Consider the following 21,607-nt stretch of genomic DNA (forward strand, 5'->3'; position numbering starts at 1 on the left):
ATTCCCAACCGAAACACTCTTCACAGCCTCTTCCACACCTGCCTCTGTCATTCCCTTACCCTCCTTTTCCACCGCCTTCGGAGACGGCGGATCCACCGATGGATCAATCTTCTGAAACCCTAATCGCCTTTGTCGCCTTTGTCCTTTCAAGAGAGATTAATCTATTTATGAACTACCACTTTATTGATCACAAGTTTATGGTTTGGGCTAATATTAGCTGGTTTGTGTGTTTTAGATAGTTTCATGGATTAATGGATTTTATGATACTAAGAGCATGATTATTAGGAGGTTCTTAGGGTGGGGTTCTTAGCGGAATATAAGAACCCGTCTCTTAATTTTTAACTAAAAAAACTAAGAACCATCTCTTAAAACTCTTATTTAAGAGTCGGTTCTTACCTTTTTTAGTTAAAAGCACTACAAGAAAAATGGGCTTTACTAGCGGACGAAAAACGTTATCTAACGATTTAACAGCGGTTTAAAGAACGCTGTATCATCGCCCGTCATAGTAGGTATGGCACATTAGATAACACTTTTTTGCGGTGCTATCGTTTCTTCGGAATCGATAGCGCTTTTGTATTTGCAATAGTAACCTATGTAATAGCGCGTCATTAATGTTATTAGTTATATTATTAACAGCGTTTTCGAGAAGTTATTTTTAATTCATATATAGCAATTAATAGTTCCTGCTATATATATTATTTAGAAATTATAGCAGCTAATATTGATGCTATTATATAGTATATTTAAATAATTATAATATTTACATATTTCATTTTATAATTTATATATATTTATTTATTTTTATATAGACTCGATTTTTTTTTGTCAGACATTATATTATGAAACATAAACTTCAAAGATTCAACATTAAAACATTCTTGTCAAATATTACAAAAGTAAAGAAATCAACATTGGTAGTTCAAAGTGTGCTGCAACTAGCATAATAGCATAACAAGTTCAAAACCATCGGATCTTTCTTACAATAAAACAAGCTTGTCATTTGGCCAAGCCACCGTGCTTCCAACTGCATCACCAATGAATTCAATTTCTGAGTTTGGCCTCCACACTCGTGCCCCATCGTACTCGGAAACCTCTACCCAAACCTTAGAAGCATTGAGACCTAAAGGGACGAAATGCACCTTCTCTGCTGGATCAGTTGAGAACACACGACCTAAAGCCACTCTCTGTCCAGAGTTATTACAGTCCAAGAGAGCGCACTTCTGTTTACCACCTTTGCTGCTACAACCACTACTGTTACTACCACTCTACAACGAAAGACAGTAACAAAGACAATCAACACAATCATCGTTGAATCCAACTATCATCTTAACAGAAATTCATATACCAACAAGAATCACACTACTTTAGTTAAGTAATAAATAAGATGTTTCAGAAACATACCTGAATTGAATTCTTGTTTGATTCTTTTGGTGAATCTTCATCAGGTAGTAGTATTTTATCGATAGGCCATGCAATTTTCCCATGTAGGGCATCACCCATCTTGGTCATTTGAGGAGTAGGTCTCCAAATAAAAGCATCAGATTTCACAACCAAATCCACTCTAAGAATTGCAGCATTCGGTCCTAGCGGTACTTGGTTCACTAGTTCAACAGGATCAGTCGACAACAATACACCCTCAGAAATTAATTCTTTTTCTGATTTCCAGTAGTCAAAGATTTGAACTTTTCCAAAGGACGCATCAGTAGGCTGAATCATTAAAAAAGATAAATTTAAGTAGTCATGTATTCAATGTATATTAGGGAAGATCTTAACAATATATAATTACATCTGATCCGTTGATGTTACCATTGCTTGATAAGTCAATATCATCGTCCAGGATTATCTTATAAGCTGGCCATGCAATTTTCACTCCAACCGCCTGAGCAAGCCTAGCACAAGTTGATGTAGGTCTCCATATAGATGATTTTTCTACTGAGACAGACTTCACTACTACAGCAGCCGCATTTGGACCCAATGGAATTCGACCAATCTTATAATAGGGTTCACTAGAGTGGTATTCTCCTTCAGCAACAACGACATCATCATTTGAAACCCAATCAAGTAGTTGGCACCTTATTAATCCCTTGCTAATATCACTTACTTCATAACTAGAACGATAATCGTTTTTTTCCTAACACAGACAGAAATAAACAAGATTCTTAAAACCAGATAGCACTTAAAAGGCTATATAGTCAAAACTCTATTGTAAGGAACTTACCTTTTGGCCGGCTAAGTCTTTGACCACATTTTGCAAATCTTCAATCTTGTTGATTAGTTCTGCTTGTGTATCTTGAAGCTTCTGAACATGGGAGTCTCTAGCATGTAAGAATGCCAACTTGGTTGCAGTAACCCCTCTCCCCATCCCCCTAATTCTTCCTGGTTTATCCTTTCCTAGCACCTGCGTGACAGCATCTTCACCGACATTATCTGAACTTGACCCCATTTCACTGTCAATTCTCTTAATCTTCTCCTGTATTAACATATATAACGACTGTTGTAAAGTCTCCTCATACTAACAAACTTGCAAGTAAATTTAAATCTACGAAATAAAATCATCTTACTATTGTTTCTGCAAATTCTTGACTCACAGGTCTTCCATCAGAATGCGTGTGACCAGCGACCCAAACCTTTGTTCTAGTTACCTTTCTAGGATCACTACTGTTTTTCCTCTACAATTTATATGAATTTGTTGTCAGCAATTGAAGTTATTTCTAATTCCAAAGGTTTGGAAATTACAAACATACCATCTCATCTGCAAGTCGAATCATCCCTTTACGGCTAGTGGTATGAGGAATTTGTCCCTTCCTGAGTTCCCTGTATTTATCACTTTGTTCCTAAACAAGCACATTACAATTTCAGTCAATTAATATTAATATACACAGACTCTAATCAATCAACTTACTATATTACCTTAAAAGCTGTGGTACATCTTCCTTTAACCCAGTTGTTCCATGCAGTCGCAGATTGTATGTTGCTGGGCTTAATTATCTGTAGTTGAGCCTTGTTTTTGGTAGCTCTGACTTTCGAAGACAGTCTGGATTTAGAGGCCCTCCACAAACAACCCATCTGCTTAAAAACAACATCTTTTTGCCATTCTTCTTTCAAGTTGAATCTTCCCTGTTAAAGATTTTGAAGTTAGTAAAAGGCTTACTACATTAATCAGATATGAAAGAGTTTGAATAACTTAACCTGAATTTCCTCCCACAAAGCGTCTTTTGTTTTCTCATCGAGATGTCTCCAGTCATCTAGAAGTACTGGGACATGCTCTCTCAAGAAAGGACCTAGGAAAGAGGAGAGTGTAACTGATCCACGACCAACATGCTCACCTAGAGCATTAAACTCCACGTCGACCTTGTCCTCTATATGCTTAGCTACTTTGCACATTTTTGTTGGCCCTCTAGTCTTCTTGACTGTGTTATCGGACTGCTCTGTCTGTGTCTGTCTCTGTGGCTCCGACTGAGTACTGAATTGTTCTTGTTGTGATGGTGGTTGTGTTTCATTGTCGTCATCTTCATTAACATCTCTCTCTGCTTGTGTAACATCTTCAGGATCCACACCTTCATCTTCTGTCTCTGGGGTAGCATCTTGAACTCCCATATCTTCAGGTCCAGTTTCATCGACTTTTTCAGGTTCTGTTTCTTCCACTTCCTGATGATCTGTTTCTTCTTCTGAATGATAGTCTTCGTCCAGGGTCGGGATCGTAGCATTTTTCTTGGGTTTTTTCTGAACTAAGGAAACCTCAGGACTAACATCAAGACCTGCTTGGCGTTTACTGCGACGACACTTCTCTGTAACAGCTTTGGAATTCATTGCACCAAATTACCTGAAAGAAAAACAAACTCATCATTATTCATATATTAGTTGACCCTCACAGTCATTCCTAACACAAAAACTCTCGTCATCGGATGATTGATCTGCCATATCTTCTTCAGGTTGGACTGCTAACGTTGCAGAACAAATCTCTTCTTCTGTCTTTAACTCATGATACCCTCGTGGTGGTGCTCTCATCACTACATACCAAGGAGAGCTATCTTCCTCTCTAGAATAGAACACTTGTTTAGCTTGCGAAGGCATAATGTACGGATCGTTTGCAAATGTTGACTGGTTCATATGGAGATTCACTAGTGTGAAACCGTCTTCCTCTTTAAGTCCTCTACCTTTATGAGCCCAGCTGCACTTAAACAGAGGCACTTGAAACATGTGATAGTCAAGCAAAATGATCTCCTTTATCACGCCATAGTATGTTACTATATCAGCCTGTTGCCTCGAATCTTTGGCACTAGCTCTGCACATCGAAAAGGCTTCATATGCTACTCCACTGTTCTGTGTCTTCCTCTGCATATCATCTGTACGGTATCGATAGCCATTAACTACAAATCCCTTGTAGGTGTGAGCAATATTTCTTGGTCCAAAAGCAAGCCATCTCAGCCTTTGCGAATGGTCCTTGGAGTTATTTGGTATCTGAAAAGGAAACATATCAGAACATATACATATCAGAACATATACATACAGAATTATTAATACAAAAAAAAAATTAATAATACCTTCTCTTTAATCCACTGTGAAAACCTTTCTGTATGATACTTCCATAAGATGGTTTCATTTTTTGCACATCTTACATCCGTATTTTGAAGTTCTTCTAAATGCATCCTGTATATTGATTAAGTTAGTGTGAGAGAAGATAAAAACACATGTAACAATCTTTGGAGTTTTAACTTACTGAACATAATGGTCGATCACTGCAGTATTCATGAGGATATACCGGTGAGCAACATCTCTCTCTTTGTCAGTAAGACTCACTTCTTTTGCTTTATGCAGCGTTCGGCCTTCAAGAACATTCTGAGTCGTCTCAACATCTTCGTTTCTTGTCAATGCTTCTTCAACTGGAACTGATTTCTGCAGGAACTCCATACAAAATGCAAGGCATTCACCAGCCAAATAACCCTCGGCCATACAAGCTTCTGGTCTTGCAAAATTCTTGACAAAAGCTTTTAGTGTCTTCATATACCTAAGAATGAAAATATAAGATATCGTCAGTACCATATACATATAGTAGCAGTGATTTGTGTTGCTAGATGCAGTGGAAGATTACCTCTCAAAGGGATACATCCACCTGAAGTGTACAGGGCCACCCAAGCGTGCTTCTCTTGCTAGATGGAGTGGAAGATGAAACATGATATCAAACAGAGATGGAGGAAAGTATCTCTCTAGCTGACACATTGTCTCCACAATTTCTTCTTCTAGTTTAATAATCTTTTCTGGATCAATGATGCGTTGACACAGTCTGTTGAAGTAATTGCATATCCGAGTCACTGCAAGACGAGGACCTCGTGGAAGTAGACCTCTCAACGCAACCGGTAACAGATTCTGCATTAGAACATGATGGTCATGTGACTTCATGCCGCCAATAGAGGGAGGATCCAGTGAGACACAGTTGGAGATATTGGCACAGTAACCATCAGGGCCTCTGAAGTTGGATAACCTTCTGCAAAATTTCTTTTTTTCTTCCTTAGAAAGCCAATACGCAGCTGGAGGCAAGTAAGTCTTCTTTCCCCTAACTTCAGTATGCAAGTTGCTTCTAATACCCATGTCTTCTAAATCTTTTCTTGCTTTGAGGCCATCCTTTGATTTCCCACTATGCATCAGAATAGATAGCAATGCATCAGAGACATTCTTCTCCACGTGCATAACATCTATGTTATGCCTAACAGGCATATCCTGCCATATATTTTACAAGTATGTATGAGAAAAATTATTCTAAATAAACACGAGAAGTAAAATGTTGAAAGAAAAACATACCTTCCAATAAGGTAAGTCAAAGAAAATTGATTTTTTCTTCCACCTCCAGAGATCATCATCTTCTTCGTACTCGTCAGCTGAAACAACATCATCCTCATCTCCTGTTGTCCTTTTTCGCTTACTCTTCTTACTTAACTTTTTCCCAAAGTCGTTTTTAAAATCCCTAAGACTATCACAAATTTCAGCACCACTCTGAATCCTATTTGCAGTACCAAGTTCCACCGTGTTGTCAAACCATCTTTTCCTTCTTCTATAAGGATGATTAGGCATGAGACGCTTCCTGTTCCCCATGTAAACGTGTTTGCGACTAAACTTTAGCCACCTATGCGGTGTATCCTTGCCACAGACATTACAGGCTTGCTTCCCCTTCACTTTACAGCCAGCTAATGTACCTAAACCAGGATAGTCGGTGATACTCCACATCAACATAGCTCTAAGATTGAAACTCTCCTTCTTAAACGAATCATACACTGCCATACCTTCTGTCCACAAACTCTTCAGGTCCTCTATCAGTGGCTGGAGATAGACGTCAATGTTGTTGCTTGGTGCGGTTGGGCCAGGTATCAACATTGTCAACATAATGTTCTCGGATTTCATGCACTGAGTCGGACCCATGTTGTAGTTGACTAAGAGAACAGGCCATGTGCTATACTTGGTGTTCTGGATGGAGAACGGATTCATGCCATCAGTAGAGATACCTAGTCTTAGGTTTCTTGCTTCAGCAGCAAACTCCGGCCATTTGCTGTTAATCTGACCCCACGTCACTGAATCCACTGGATGTTGCATAGTTCCATCGGTAGAAGTATTTGAGGAATGCCAACACAAGTCCTCCGCAAAACGCTTTGATCTAAACATTCTTCTGAACCTGTCTTTTATCGGAAAATACCTAAGCACCTTAGCCGGAATCCCTTTCTTCTCTTCACCAGTATGCTTATCCTTCTCCCATCTTGATTCACTGCATCTTGGACAGCTGACCGAATCCTCATACTTCTTCCTGTACAAGATACAGTCGTTCTTGCAGGCGTGGATGACATCATACCCAAACCCAAACTGTTTCAGAAATTTCTTAACCTCATCTGTAGACTTAGGTAGCACATTCTCCTTCGGAAGCATGTCATGAATTAACGCCAATAACTGATCAAAATAGCTCTCAGACATCCCACTTTTGACCTTAATCTTGTAGAGTCCCATGATCGCAGCAACCTTCGTGTATTTAGCACACTGAGAGTACAACGGAGTTTCTGCATCCTCCAATTTTTTTCTGAACTCAGCTTCTTCTGGTCTGTCAATACCCGCAAACACCTCTGCACTCTCCTGCTGAGCTGACTGATGGTCTTCACTTGCCATGAAAGTTGTTCTAAACAACTCATACGCCTCATTCTCAGACAAGTTGATATCACATGGCTTATCAGGCCTTATATCTCCGTGTTTAGACCAGAATTTACAAATCTTGTACTTCGGATCCATCCCTCTAATCACAAGATGCTCGAAAACTGTATCACTAGACTGATGGCAGACATTGCGGCAATCAACACAAGGGCAGAACATTTCAGCTGGAACACCTAAACAGCTCGATGAAGAAGACACAAAGTCACTGGCTCCTTTCTCATACTCAAGGCTATTCCTGTCGAGTTACCACAAGTGAGAGATAAACAGTTTAGCATAATGAGATATACAAAACGAGAAATTAAAAGAGTGTGAAGTGAAGTTAATACCTTGGTAACCAAACCCAAGATTTATCCATGTTTCAGCGCCAAACCAAGTTTACATACAAGAGATTAACTTTATCAACCCACAAAGAACAAAACAGAACGAGAGTTCTTAAATGGAATTGTTTTGTTACTAATTTTACCTGATAGATTTCTTGAACTTTGATTTGACCTAGCTACAAAAGAAGACAACGGTGTTAATAAACCCAGCAAATTATAATCTTCATCGAGAAACCTAAAGAGCACAAAAACGATACCTTAATCGAAAACTCTGGAACGATATCTCCCTGCAACAGAGAGCACAAAAACGAATCAATTAAACATGCAATTAAATCACTACTACGAAAGAGATAAACGGTTAACAATCGGAATTGGAGACAATGTGAGAAAACCCGAGTTCACCTTCGATTGATTGGAGATTGATTTCGATCAGAGGGGACGTGATTTTGCCGATTCTGGATGAGATAAGTAAAGAGCTTGATAATTGAGAGTGAGATTTGATGTGAGCTAGATTCAGAGAAATGAGAGGTTTTGGTTTCAGATTATCGATCGAATGGAGGAAATGGGGGAGACACAAATGAGAGATGGGAGAACCCTAATTTTTGGGGGTTTCTATTTTTATTTGGAGCTTAATTGATTTTAGGAGTCAAAAAATTTCTAAGTGTCGCGGGCATTACCGCGCTAACTAAAGATAACAGTTTTTATGTTTCTTTGCTATAATACATAAGCATCTCCTTCAAAACCGTACGTTTATTTTAATTTTTTTAAGTCGACATTCGAACATAGCGTCTCGTAAAAGGAAAACGCTATGTTTAAAACACGGGTATCGAAAACATAGCATAATCGTAAAAAACGCTATTCTGATATGCTATTAAAGCCCATTTTTTTGTAGTGAAGTTAAGAACCAGGTTCTTATATTCCGTTAAGAACCTCACCTTAAGAATCCTCAAATAATCATGCTTTAAGAGCAACCACATTTTGGAAAATACTAATATTTTAATTATATATTACTTTTATTTTATTATATTAAGTGAATTAATTGATAGATGCCACATGGAAATTGAGGCTCTAACAAATGTCTCACAAATTCATTTCAAATTAAAATTTTGATACGAGAATTTTTCACTTGTCTATTTCCTTCTTTTTAATAAATTTATTTTAGTTAAATGAAGAGATATTGAGTGAGAACCTACGGTAATGATTGCTCTACCATGATAATATCTCTAATCTCATTCAATTTTTTTTGATCAACACTCATTCATTCTCATTAAAATAACATTTTTTTAACCTATTTTCATCTCTCCGACCACTTTAAAATCCTAAACACCTTTTCCTACCGTAAAAATATATAATTTTGTCATAATATAGTGAATTATAAACTTCTAAATTTTGAAAATTTTGTAGAAGTTTTATCAGTTTTTCTAAACACTTTTGCAAATTCCTATCTAAACTATTAAAACATTAGTACATTTAGTACTTAGTCCTGAGTTTTCCTAAATAATTACTAAAGAATGCCACTGACCTATTAAACTGTCGTTTTAGATTTTTCTTAAACCAACTAAAATAAATTGACGTTATCTCACCTTAAATTACGTGTATTTTAAACCTAAAATCAAATCACGGGATACGAGTCGCCTCTTTCTCTCTGATCACATCTCCATCTTTAAAAGAGAGAGCGATTTCTGGCACATCGGAATTTCTTCCGACCATGGCGAGACTGTTTTGTTTTTGTTTTATATTTTGATCTATGATCGACTTTATGTTGTGATTTTCAATATTCCGATCAATTCCTTCAAGTTTATATTTCTTTCATCGGTTGAAGTTGATTAAATAAAGTTTCAGTTTTTTTTTTTTTACTTAAGTTTCAGTCTTTCGGGATGGGTTTTGTTTGTAATATATTGCTCTCGGTTAAGACTGATTTTCAATCCAGATCTTAGATTGGATTTAATGTTGTCTCACCGGTTTCAATTGATTTTATTCCTTCTCTTACTTTTCTTGGTGAATCTCTTATGTTTCTAGGGAGTAATATCAGAGATATCCCTTTGCCGTCAGTCCTGATTGGGCTGTCTTAATATCCTCGCGGTGGTTTTCTGGTGAAGAGGGGATGCGCTTCTCTAGCAGCTGAGCATAACCGATGAAGAGGAAGATTAAGACGACAAAGGTGAAACGGGCAGAGTTTTGGTTCAAGATTCAGATGCATGAGATTTGAAAGGTGGACATTGACGGTGGTGATCTTCGGAGTCGAAGACTGTTCGAAGCGGTCGGTGACGTGTCCATCTTGCTTCCTACGAAGACATGAATGTATTTGTGTTTTCGTTTTGGGCCTTGGTCCAATTATGATATAATTGACTCAACACATTAATAAAACTTCTATTGCCGGTAAGAAAAAAGAAAAAATAAATCCAAAATCACGTCATTATCCCCACAGCACTTTCTAAGTAATCAATAGCAAGGAAATATGTTTCTGTTTTTTTCCCAGAAAAAACAATATATGGGCTTGGGTCTATTATATAAAGATCCACAAAGTAATTGTAAATTATGATGTACCAAATTTTTAATCATAACAAAATGGCCCAAGTCACTTAATTAAATTAGGCTTACTAAATTAAATTTTCAACAAGCTGTACTTATTTTTGAATGTTTTTTTTTTGTATACTTGCCTTTTACTATTTTATTTATGTTTTTGTCTAAGTAATGTATTTGTTTAAAAAAAATCTCTATTTCAAATTTGAACTTTATATTCAACTTTTCATCAAAATATTTATAGTATAATTAAATAAAAACTCACAAGTATTATTAAAACTCTAATATTTGACATTTTAATGTTTATTTTACCAAATAAAATGAATATGAGCACAATAAAAAAGAATCTCATAGTTTATAAATGAAGGTTAAACACATTGAACAAGACACACCAATGTCAAAACTTAATAACCTATGAATCTATAACAAGAATTTAAACAATTAAATTTATGGCATTGTCAAAAATTTAAAAACATGTAATTATGAAAAATAAAACATTTTACTATTTTATTTATGTTTTTGTGTAAATAATGTATTTGTTTTTAAAAAATCTCTATTTCAAATTTTAACTTTGCATTCAAAACTTTACATCAAAATATTTATAATATAATTAAATAAAAACTCACAAGTATAATACAAACTCTAATATTTGACACTTTAATGTTTATTGTACCAATAAAATGAATATAAGCACAATGCAAAAAACAATCTTATAGTTTAAAAATAGAGGTTAAACACATTGAACAAGACACACACCAATGTCAAAACTTAATAACCTATGAATCTATAACAAGAATTTAACTAATTAAATTGATGGTATTGTCAAAAAATAAAAACACATAATTATGAAAAACAAAACCCGCGCGCCCGCGCGGGTCAAAAGCTAGTTTAACTTAACAAACAAATTGTCTGTGTTTGTTACAAGCTCATGATGAAAGCTTACACAAGCAAACTTGTTGTTCATATAAATAACTAGATGATAATCCGCGTGCATGCGCGGAATGAATTTTTTGTAACAATGTTTGGTCATTAAATTGTTTTAACATTTTGCAATACTACACTTTTTATCGATCGTAAAATGACAAATACAAATATTAATCTCTTAACTGTATCATCATTGTTCAAGAGTGAATGTATTACAACTCATTTTAATTATTTTTAAGATTTTATATGCACAAAAAGATATTAAATTTTGCGGTTGACACAATTCACCAAAACAAGATATGCAACGTCGACTGTAAAATGACGAAAGAGAATTAGGTTTTATGCTCTCGATTTGTTTACTATTGACTCTTCATAAGTGATTTTATTTTCTACCTCTATAAAATTATGTTTTTTTTCTCGTTTCTGTTTCACTTATATGATTTTTTTTCTTTTGTGAATTCGGCGAATTATATAAGTGTCAATTTAAAAAGATGAACATTTGTAAAAATTAGTTCCACTCGAGATAGATATCTAAAAATCAATTTTTTTGAAGAAAATCATTGGCAAACTCTATTCACAGGTTAGTGTTCAAATCACATATACCAATCTGTTATTGAATATAAGTGTAGACTCAAATATAAATATTTGTCTAGTATATATTCACCAGTTCGATATAAAAATCATCTAATTCCAGAAAAACAAAATAAATTACTTATTTTATTAAACAACACTTTTGAGTTTTATTTACTTAAGAGTATACCGATAATATATGTATAGATATAATAATTAATCATTTTTGTATATGTAAACTATGTATAAACTAATAACTGTTTGATTTATCAAATGATAAACCAAAAAAGTTATAATAAATAGTTCAAATCATTCATTATTACAATTATAATAGCTAGATAGGATGTTAGGGAGAAACAAATATTAGACGAATGATCAAATCTTTCATTCTTCGAACAAACTCAAAAGAAGGTGATTGAAATCATGTCATGATATTTCATTAAAGCTTTTTAGGAATAAAAATCAAGACTAAATTATTTCACTACAAGAAAACACAACATTAACGATGGCGAAATTCGTAGTAAGTTCGTCGTAAAATAGGTTTTAAGAGGAATTAGCGAGGAAACAAGTTTCGTCGGTATTCGTTCGTTGTAACCCATTTTTCCTCGCCAATTCATCGTAAACTAGCGGGAAACACATTTCGTCGTAAAGACGAAGAAAAGTATGCGTCGTAAAAACCACGTAACCTTTCCACGTAAGGAGGATGCTACATTTCCTCGTAAATACCTCGAAAGTAATTCCTCGTAAATTACACGTAAACCTTTCCACGTAAAATACTCTTTAAGCTTTCCTTGTAGTGTTGACGTAAAAGTTTTCCTCGTAACTTCCTCGTAAACTTTCCACGTAATGTAGTCGAAATTTAGCTACGAATTAACTTTGATTTTTTAGTTTCCAGAATTAAAAAATATAATTTAAAAATAAATGTAAATAGAAAATATTTTATACATAAAGAAGTTTTGAATTTATAATACAACCAACGAAAAGAAAAAAAAGAACTAAGGGTTGTTCATCGCCCGGTAGAATTCCTCACTCATCCGCTCTACATCCGCCTCGTCATGTGTGCCGGATGACTCGCCTGGAATGGGATTTTGTCGTCGCATGTTCCTCAACAAGGACTCCTATTCCGGATTTGAGGCCGCTACAACGTCCAAGAGGCCCGCGACTCCACCCATACGAGCTGTGAACGCAGATCGCGTCGAGTCCAACTCGTTACGCAGCTGTGTGACTTCATCAACCCGTCTTTGACCATAAGACGATGTCGCTCTGGGAACATCGTTAGACGGAACCAATCCCCAACGTACATCCCTTTTTCTTAGGGACAACCTTAAAAACAAAAAATAAATATTGTTAGTAAAAAGTTAAAGTTAAATTAAATGAGTAATAAAAAAATTTAAAATTTAAAAACATTTACCTCCTCGTAAATCCTATCCACTTCAAGTGTGGATAAGGTGATGGGTAATCCGTCGGTGGACTGCTGGGTCAGCTGGGTCTGGCGGTCTTCAACCCGACCAACCAAGTCGTTGAAGATCTGCTCGGACCTAGCATCGAGAAATTGGCCCGCCTTGTTCTTGTGGGTCCTCTCGTAAAGTTACAAAAGAGACGGGAGTTCTCCCGTCTCTTTGGCCTAAAAAACATTTAAAAAGGTTAGAATATATATATTTATATATAAATTAATTAAATTAAATATTTAATTACCATATCCAGACGGACACTGGCGTGGGGTTTTTGACCCGTAGAGTGAAGCATCGGCCTGTGGCCGTGCTCATCTACCGTCTGACGGGAGTCAGAGCAAGATTCGACGACTCTAATGGAGTCAGGATCCCGCCAATAACGGATGAGGCCATCCCACACATCCGTGGTGAGCTCAGGGGGTTTGCTACGCTCATACCCCTTCACGATCCTGTCACCCTTCCAGTTGGAGACCGTGTCCAACAAGCGAGCTTTCGCCTTCGTGTTAAATGATTTCTTCACCTTCTCATTGACCCCCATGGCCCAATGACATTTTTGCTGTAACAGAAAAAATTAAATTAAGAATTAGTTTAAAAAAAGAAAAAAATCTAAAACATAAAAAATTAAAGTATATATAATTAATTAATAGTAACTTACATCGAAAATTTTGAACCACGTCTTTCTGACGTAGATCGGCGTCTTTTTCCAGTTCGGATGTGGCTTTTTGAACCTTTGATCGTCTCGGTTACGTTCCGAGCAACACATCTGTCAACCCCAAACCTGAAAAAACAAATTTAAAGTATAAATTATTTATTATTGTTACAAAAGAAGTTAAAAAGAATTTTTAAAAAAATGTAAAGTACCACAAAGTTCCGTCCGGTCGGTCGGGGTCTAGGACTGATAAACCTTCTCTGCCTGGCTGAGCGAGAAGGTCCTCGACATGGTACTGCGAGTAAGGAGCACTCGGCGGCACCATCAAATCAGGATGAATCCCGGCCGGCATCGGAGGAGGCACAAGAGGAGGCACCTCTGGGACATGAGCATGAGGAGCCGGTGGTGCAACGAATCGAGGAATCGATGGTTCACCAGAAGGAGGCGACCAAGAGATTCTCTGAGAAGACTGAGTCTCGGGGACAGTCTCAGGACCCGAAGAACCGGGAGCTGAAGAAGATTGGTCTAAACGACTACCAGGCTCACCGAACATTTCTCTATAATGGGGAGTAAGTCTGTTCTTTCAAACCGTCTGGAAAAAAAAAATTAATTTTTAAAATTAACATCAACAGTAATTAACAAATTCTATGATTAACAAATTCTATAAATCTAGCTAAATTCCCTACATTAACCACCTAATCAACACTAATTAACATAAAATCCGTAAACCTATCTAAATTCCCTACACTAACCACCTAATCTACCCTAAACTAATCAAATTGGAGAGGAAATAGAGAGAGTACGTACCATTGCTACGAAAGAGAGAGGAAGTGGAGAAGAAATGGAAGTGAGAAGCTTGCGTGTATATATAAGAAATTAGTAATCGTCGTAATTTTCTCGTAAAGTTACGAGGAACTCGCGAGGCCCGTGTTTTTTTTACGAGGAATTAGCAAGACCCGCGTTTTGTTTCCTCGTAACGTCCTCGTTAATTTACGAGGAAATAACAAGGCCCATGTTTTTATTTACGAAGAAATACAAAGGCCCGCGTTTTTCTATTACGAGGTATTTACGACGAATTCTGCTTACGTGGAATTAACGAGTCCCGCGTTCTTTATTTTTAGGATTCGTCGTAAGTTCCTCGTTAGTTTACGAGGAAATAACGAGGATTATGTTTAAATCTCTAAAATCCGAAAACCCAAACCCCATCTTCCTTATCTTCTGCTTCATATATTCCAAACCCCAAACCCATCTTCCTATTAACCTCAATCTCTTCTTTCCATTTCAAACCTCAAATTCTAAAACCACAATTTCTTAACTTATAATCTCAATCTCTTCTTTCTAATTCAAACCCCCCATTACCTTACACAAAATCAAAGTATATAAATAGATTTTCATGATTAAATCCATCAAATCACATGCATTAAGTCTGAAAATCAATCATATTAAAAACAAATACATCATTCGGATACATCGACATTCTCATCATTACTATAAACATCATCATTTTCATTAAACTCGTCTTCAACATCTTCGTCCGTGGCATCGTCGGTAAGATCTTCGTACTCATGATTATGCGGATCAATGAGAAGGATGTCATCAATTTGTTGTTCATGTTCCTCGACTTCCATTTATCTGTTCTTCTTGCAATGGTGGTTCTTCTCCACTGATGATTCATCCACGAGGTGTAACTTTGATCACGGCTAACCAATTTATTCCCGATTCTCTTATCCGAGGGTATGGAAGGAAGCTAACTTGGTATGCTTGTGAAGCTAAGATGAAAGGCTCGAATTTGTTGTGCCTGCAAAAATAAAGACAACGTAGAAATTAATCATACAGATCATGTATACAAAAAAAAGAATTTGTTGTACATTCGTCCACCATTGACATCAACTACACCGAATTTTAAAACCGAACACATATGTTGACGACGGGGTCAAACCATTCACATTTGAAGATGACGCATTTCAGCTTCAATAACCCTGGGAATCCCCCTTCAATAATCTCCTGCAAGATCCCGTAGAAATCAGTTTCGCCTTTCACATATATTCCATAGTTACTGGTCGTCCGCTGTCTACCATACTCATATGTGTGAAAAGTATAGCCTCGTGTGAAATACATCTGTGATGTGGTCACCTTTGCAAGTGAAGGTTGAATTACTTCGTGAAACCACGTAGGGTAATCTTCGTTGTCGTCATAATCAACCTGCAAAAATAAAGAGAACGTTGAAATACAGATCATGTATGAAAAAAGAGTTTGATCGATCAACCTGCAAAAATTAAGAGTTTGAGTTAATACCTGATTCTTCAACCACTTAATAAAGTGTTGATCTTTCCTTCTGTCTAAGTCACTTGTGGATATACCTGAGAATGTTTCTTCGCCTCGAGAAACAAATAGGCTGTAAAATCACATTTTATATTAATTAATCTTTGGAAATTATATAATTTATACTTATATGTGTTTAGAAGTTTCCATAAAATATGTTACCTTCCAAAATAACGCATCAATGGATCCTCGCAATTGAGTAGAATATAGGTGTGTGCACTATGAGCGTCTTCTTCACTCGACCACCAAACCTCTGTCGATTTCCCACCGATTCGCTCCATCTGGCTAAAGATGTCTGGAACACCAGCAACTGCATATGTTGGCGCCACACCACCATCATCATATCTTCCTGGAGCTCTTTTTCGGGTACCTAATTTTGACGCAAAGTAGTACGATGTGAAGTGAGAAGTTTCTTCCGTCAAACTTCCAGCAATTATAGAACCTTCAACTTTTGCGAGGTTTTTTGCTTTTCCCTTCAAATATTTCATGGCTCGCTCATACTGATACATCCATCCGTAATGTACAGGTCCACGAAGCAATGCCTCATATGGGAGGTGGACAACTAGATGCTCTATGACGTCAAAAAATCCCGGAGGAAATATCTTCTCCAAGTTGCACAATAAGATGGGAATGTTCTCGTGAAGTTGTTCCACGACTTCTTCTTTTAGAGTGTGTATGTCAGATCCCTGAAAAATGTGCCAATGCCTTGAATATTCCAAAAACAATTAAACACATTAGTAGTCATATACTATTGCAAACTAAACCATTATAAAATTAATGCGTTATAATATACTACCTGCAAGTGCTTCATGTACGTTTGTTGGAAGTAGCTCCGCAAATGCAAAGGGAAGTAGTCGTTGCATAAAGACATGACAATCATGACTCTTCATCCCGGAGAACATTTGACACTTTTCAACACATCTAGAGAGATTTGAAACATACCCATCGGGGAACTTCACTTCTGATGCCACCTAGTTGAACAACACCGACTTTTTTCTAAAGACAATCTGAATATCGGAACCGAAACTCGTCCATTGCTTTTTATATGTAACTCACTTCTTGAGCAAATATCCGGCAAGTCCAACCACGATTTTATGTTATCTTTTGTCTTCCCTGGGACATTCAATATTGTATTCATGATGTTCTCAAAGAAATTCTTCTCTATATGCATCACATCAAGGTTGTGGCGCAGAAGATGATCCTTCCAATATGGAAACTCCCAAAATAGACTCTTCTTTTGCCAGTTGTGTCGAACACCATAAAAATCATGCATATTACCGGGGACATTCCAATTACCACCACAATGAACTGTTTCGTTAGCTCTGTAGTAACCGATTTGCGCTTCAATTTGTTCTCCAGTTAGATATGGAGGAGGAGTGTCTCTCACAACCCTATTGTGCCTAAACAATTTCTTGTTTCTTCGATATGGATGGCCAATGGGAAGAAATCGACGGTGACAATCGAACCAACTTGTCTTCCTACCATTCTTCAGTTGAAATGCATATCTCGTTCCATTACAATAAGGACAAGCTAATCTCCCATGTGTAGTCCATCCAGACAACATTCCATAGGCAGGAAAGTCACTTATGGTCCACAAAAGCTTCGCTCGTATCGTAAAATTCGTCTTCGTTGAGCAGTCATACGTCCTCACCCCTGTTGACCACAAATCCTTCAACTCTTTTATCAGTGGTTGTAGGAAAACATCAAGAGACATTTTTGGATGGTTCGGACCAGGTATTAATATGGTCAAGAATAGCAATTCCCGTTGCAGGCACATCTCCGGTGGCAGGTTGTATGGCGTAAAAAAGACTGGCCACAATGAATATTGTCTCCTTGACATTCCGAATGGACTAAATCCATATGTGCATAATCCGAGATACACATTCCGGCTATTGCCTGCGAATTTTGGATGTACTTTGTTAACATGTTTCCAGGCTCTTGCATCTGATGGATGAGTCATCTCACCATCTGTCTGAGTATGCTCGGCATGCCATCTCATCCCTCTGGTAGTCTGCTCAGATTGGTACAATCTTTTTAATTTGTCTGTAATAGGTAGGTACCACATCCTTTGGTACGGTACCCTATTACGTCCTCGTCCTTGCTGCTTGAATCGTGGCTTCTTGCAGAATCGACATTCTTCTAACTTCTCATCATCTCCCCAGTAGATCATGCAATTGTCGATGCAAACGTCTATCATCTCCGAAGGCAACCCAAGACTATAAACCAGTTTCTGAATCTCATAATAAGAATCATCAGACACACTGTCTTCCGGCAAATATTCTTTAAACAAGTCTGCCCATTCATGCATGCAACTTTCAGGTACATTGTGATCAGTTTTAATATTCATCATTCTAGCAGCCAACGACAATTTAGAGAGACCTTCTCTACAACCACTGTAAAGTGGCTGATTCGCAGCATCTAACATTTCATAAAACTTTTTTGCATCTATGTTACGTTCTTCATCTTCATCATGAGCTACGAATGCATCAGCTACCATATCATGAACCCTATCATAATCTACCATTTGCTCCTCCTGATGGTAACTATGTTCGTTATGCAAATAATGATCAACTGGTTCTTCCTGAAAATTGCTATTACTACTACTAGCTTCATTCTCATAATTATAACCTTCTCCATGTTGAAACCAGATATAGTAATTTGGCGTGAAACCTCTATTTATTAAATGCTTTTAAACATTTTCACAATTTGCCAATTTCGAATTGTTGCATTTCCGACGAGGACATAATATCTTACCGCTTTCTTGGGTGAACGGTGTAGAATCTGCTTGATGCATAAATGTCTCCAGCCCTTCGAGGTATTATTTTGTCACTCTCCCGTTAGCATCTCTGTGCATATACTTCCACCTCCGCAACTCGAAAATATTTCCGGAGCCCGACATTTTTTTTTCTTTCACATTTTTATTTTTTCTGCTTGGTGTGTTTAAAATGATGTTCAAACGTCCATATTTATAGGAAATTTTCGAATCTGGTAGTTGAATGAAATTTAGTTAGGTAGCCGAGACAAAAAAACGTGATACAACTACAAAGTTGGTGGATTCGAAATTTTGTCGTTAAGTAAACGTAAAATATTTCCTCGTAAAGTAGACGCTATTGTTGCGTCGAGTTTACGAGGAAACCCTTTTTCCTCGTAAAAACCACGTTATGTTACGTCGTTTTTACGAGGAAATTGTTTCGTCGTTATTTTACGACGAACTAACATTAATTTTAAATTTCTACTTAAGATACTCGTAAAGTCGACGTACATTTCCTCGTTAATTTCCGTCGCTATAGTTCTGTTTTCTTGTAGTGTTTAATCTGAATGAAATCTATATATATAAAAAAATGTTCGCCTCCTTCCTATTGCGCAACGTCATAAAGTCGTTGATTGTGAGTGCGACACCTGTTTTCTTTGCCTAAAACTCATCGTTTCATTAAGTTTTGATGTGGACTGCTGCGTTTCATAATTGTTTACGGTCTAGTGGCCTTTTTGTTCACACCGTGATATAGCCCAAATACAGAGAGATAGCCACTATAATGAAAACATATGTAAAGAATGAAACTTTGGAAACAAGAAGGAAAAGAAGGAGCGTACCGTGAGTTTCTGGATGCTACTGACTTCGCTTTGGTTGGAGGCGATATCAACGGTGACGGTTCATTTCGCCGCAACCGTAACTCAATAACATTCAAGAGTTTAAAATTATTGGCGATGAGTTTTGCAGAGTATGAAGAGGCAGAGGGAAGAGGATGATGAACAACAACACTAAAGAGGTTAAAAAAGAAAATCGAGCCAATTAATAAAAATATTCCACAGTTTAAGCGGTGGCGAGTAAATCAGATCGGTTTCTCAATTCCGCTATGACTCGATCAAGAGAGAAATATAGTTTTTTTTGTCCAAAGAAATATAGATATTATCAAAGCAAAGATTGCTCCGAACGAATCATAAAAAGATAAGGGAAGCAATCAAAGGTTTTTATTTCATTTTTAATTAGTTTTTGGGAACTAACATGAATGGAAGTGCCATACACGCGCAGAGACATGCGTGTTGGTGAGATATGAGATACAAATTTTAAACTTAAAAGGAAAATAGACAGGAAGCAATGTGTTCAATTCCTATTTGGGTTAATTGAAATTTATGCATGATTTTAAGCTACACAAGTTTCATTCAATAAATAAATCAACGGAAAATTTTATTGTAAGAAATTGAGTTAATTGAAATTTATAAGACATAAAACAATAAATAATTAAATAAAATTTATAATTATCTAACTACTTATATTTATATAATATTTATATATATAAATAACATAAATATATGATTATAATTAATATTTAAATAAAAAATCCGGGCGTAGCCCGGACCGGTCCTAGTAATATATATAGTGCTTCCAATATTAAAAATCACTTCGATTTGAAGAAGTTGATTTCTAGGATTGTCAGGATCAAATAACATATTAGATACCACATATTTAAAAAAATAAGTTGTATACATAAAAATATAGTAAGCACATAAATCATAACCAATACTTTTTATTTATTTACAATCATGTTTTTGGTGAATAAATCAAAACAATCATTTTATTTCTTTAGATGGTATATAATTAAACTTTGGTGATATTGACATAGATATATATATATATATATAATATATATAGTATATCTTAATATAAATATTTATTATTAACACTTCACACTCATATTATTTTATTAACATTTGTATATTTTCTGTAACAAAAATTTAAACCATTAATCAAAAACATTTTAATGTGATATTTTTCAATGAAATTTTAAAATTAAAATAATAAGATCTCAATAAATGTTTACAGCAAATTTTGATATTAACATATTTATATATTTATATATTTTATATAGTATATAATTTAATTTAAATAATACATATATATATATATATATATATATAATATGAATATCTATTAATGAGATTTCATATTCATACAATTTAAGATCATTTGTATTTTGGTTGAGCAAAAGCAAAAGTTAAACTATTGATCACAAAATTTTCAATATGAGACTTTTAACATTTTTAGTAATTTATAGTCGCTTTAAAAAAATTCAAATTATAACATATATGAAAAATCTATTTTTTTTATTATATGTGTAATGTGGTTTTTTAATTTCTTTTAATAATATAAATTTCAACAAAAAGAGAGAAGATACAAAAATTATTATCATATATGTATTATTCATAATCATTAATTGTCATATATATATGTTAATTATATTAGGTAATTTCGTAACTTTTATTTAAAGAACGAATTGAGAATATTCTTTTGTACACTACTAATCAATGTATATTTACCTGAATTTGTTTTTTCCTTTTTCGGGTTGTGGTTTGAAATGATATGTGAATCACTTTCATGTAGAGCAGGGAATTTTATCCGTACAATTTGATTTGATTTGTTATTCGTTTCGATCCATAAAAATTAATATCCGTTAAAAACGAAGCAAAACACAAATATTAAAATTTTAAGAAGCGGATATCTGTTATGGTCCGGAAGATATATGTAAATACATGTATATATTGATTAAATTTAGAGTTTTAAATGTATAGAGTTATATAATTATCATTCTAACACATGGTTTAATAAATTATATTCACATTATTATTTATAAAAGTATTAATCAAGAAAATAAAAGAATTTT

At 35.6% G+C, this 21,607-nt stretch overlaps 1 protein-coding gene across 1 annotated transcript; it reads right to left on the reverse strand.

Annotated features, from left to right (window-relative positions):
* Positions 1–3,846: 3,846 nt before the first annotated feature.
* Positions 3,847–7,543, reverse strand: LOC106378021. Its single transcript, XM_048748832.1, has 6 exons — positions 7,515–7,543; positions 5,800–7,423; positions 5,093–5,718; positions 4,721–5,008; positions 4,545–4,650; positions 3,847–4,461 (listed from the first exon to the last, which is right to left on the reverse strand). The coding sequence occupies exons 1-6, from the start codon at positions 7,541–7,543 to the stop codon at positions 3,847–3,849; spliced, it is 3,288 nt and encodes a 1,095-aa protein (XP_048604789.1).
* Positions 7,544–21,607: the final 14,064 nt, after the last annotated feature.

Source organism: Brassica napus, chromosome C2 (genome assembly GCF_020379485.1).
Source record: "Brassica napus cultivar Da-Ae chromosome C2, Da-Ae, whole genome shotgun sequence".
NCBI classification, from domain to species: domain Eukaryota; kingdom Viridiplantae; phylum Streptophyta; class Magnoliopsida; order Brassicales; family Brassicaceae; genus Brassica; species Brassica napus.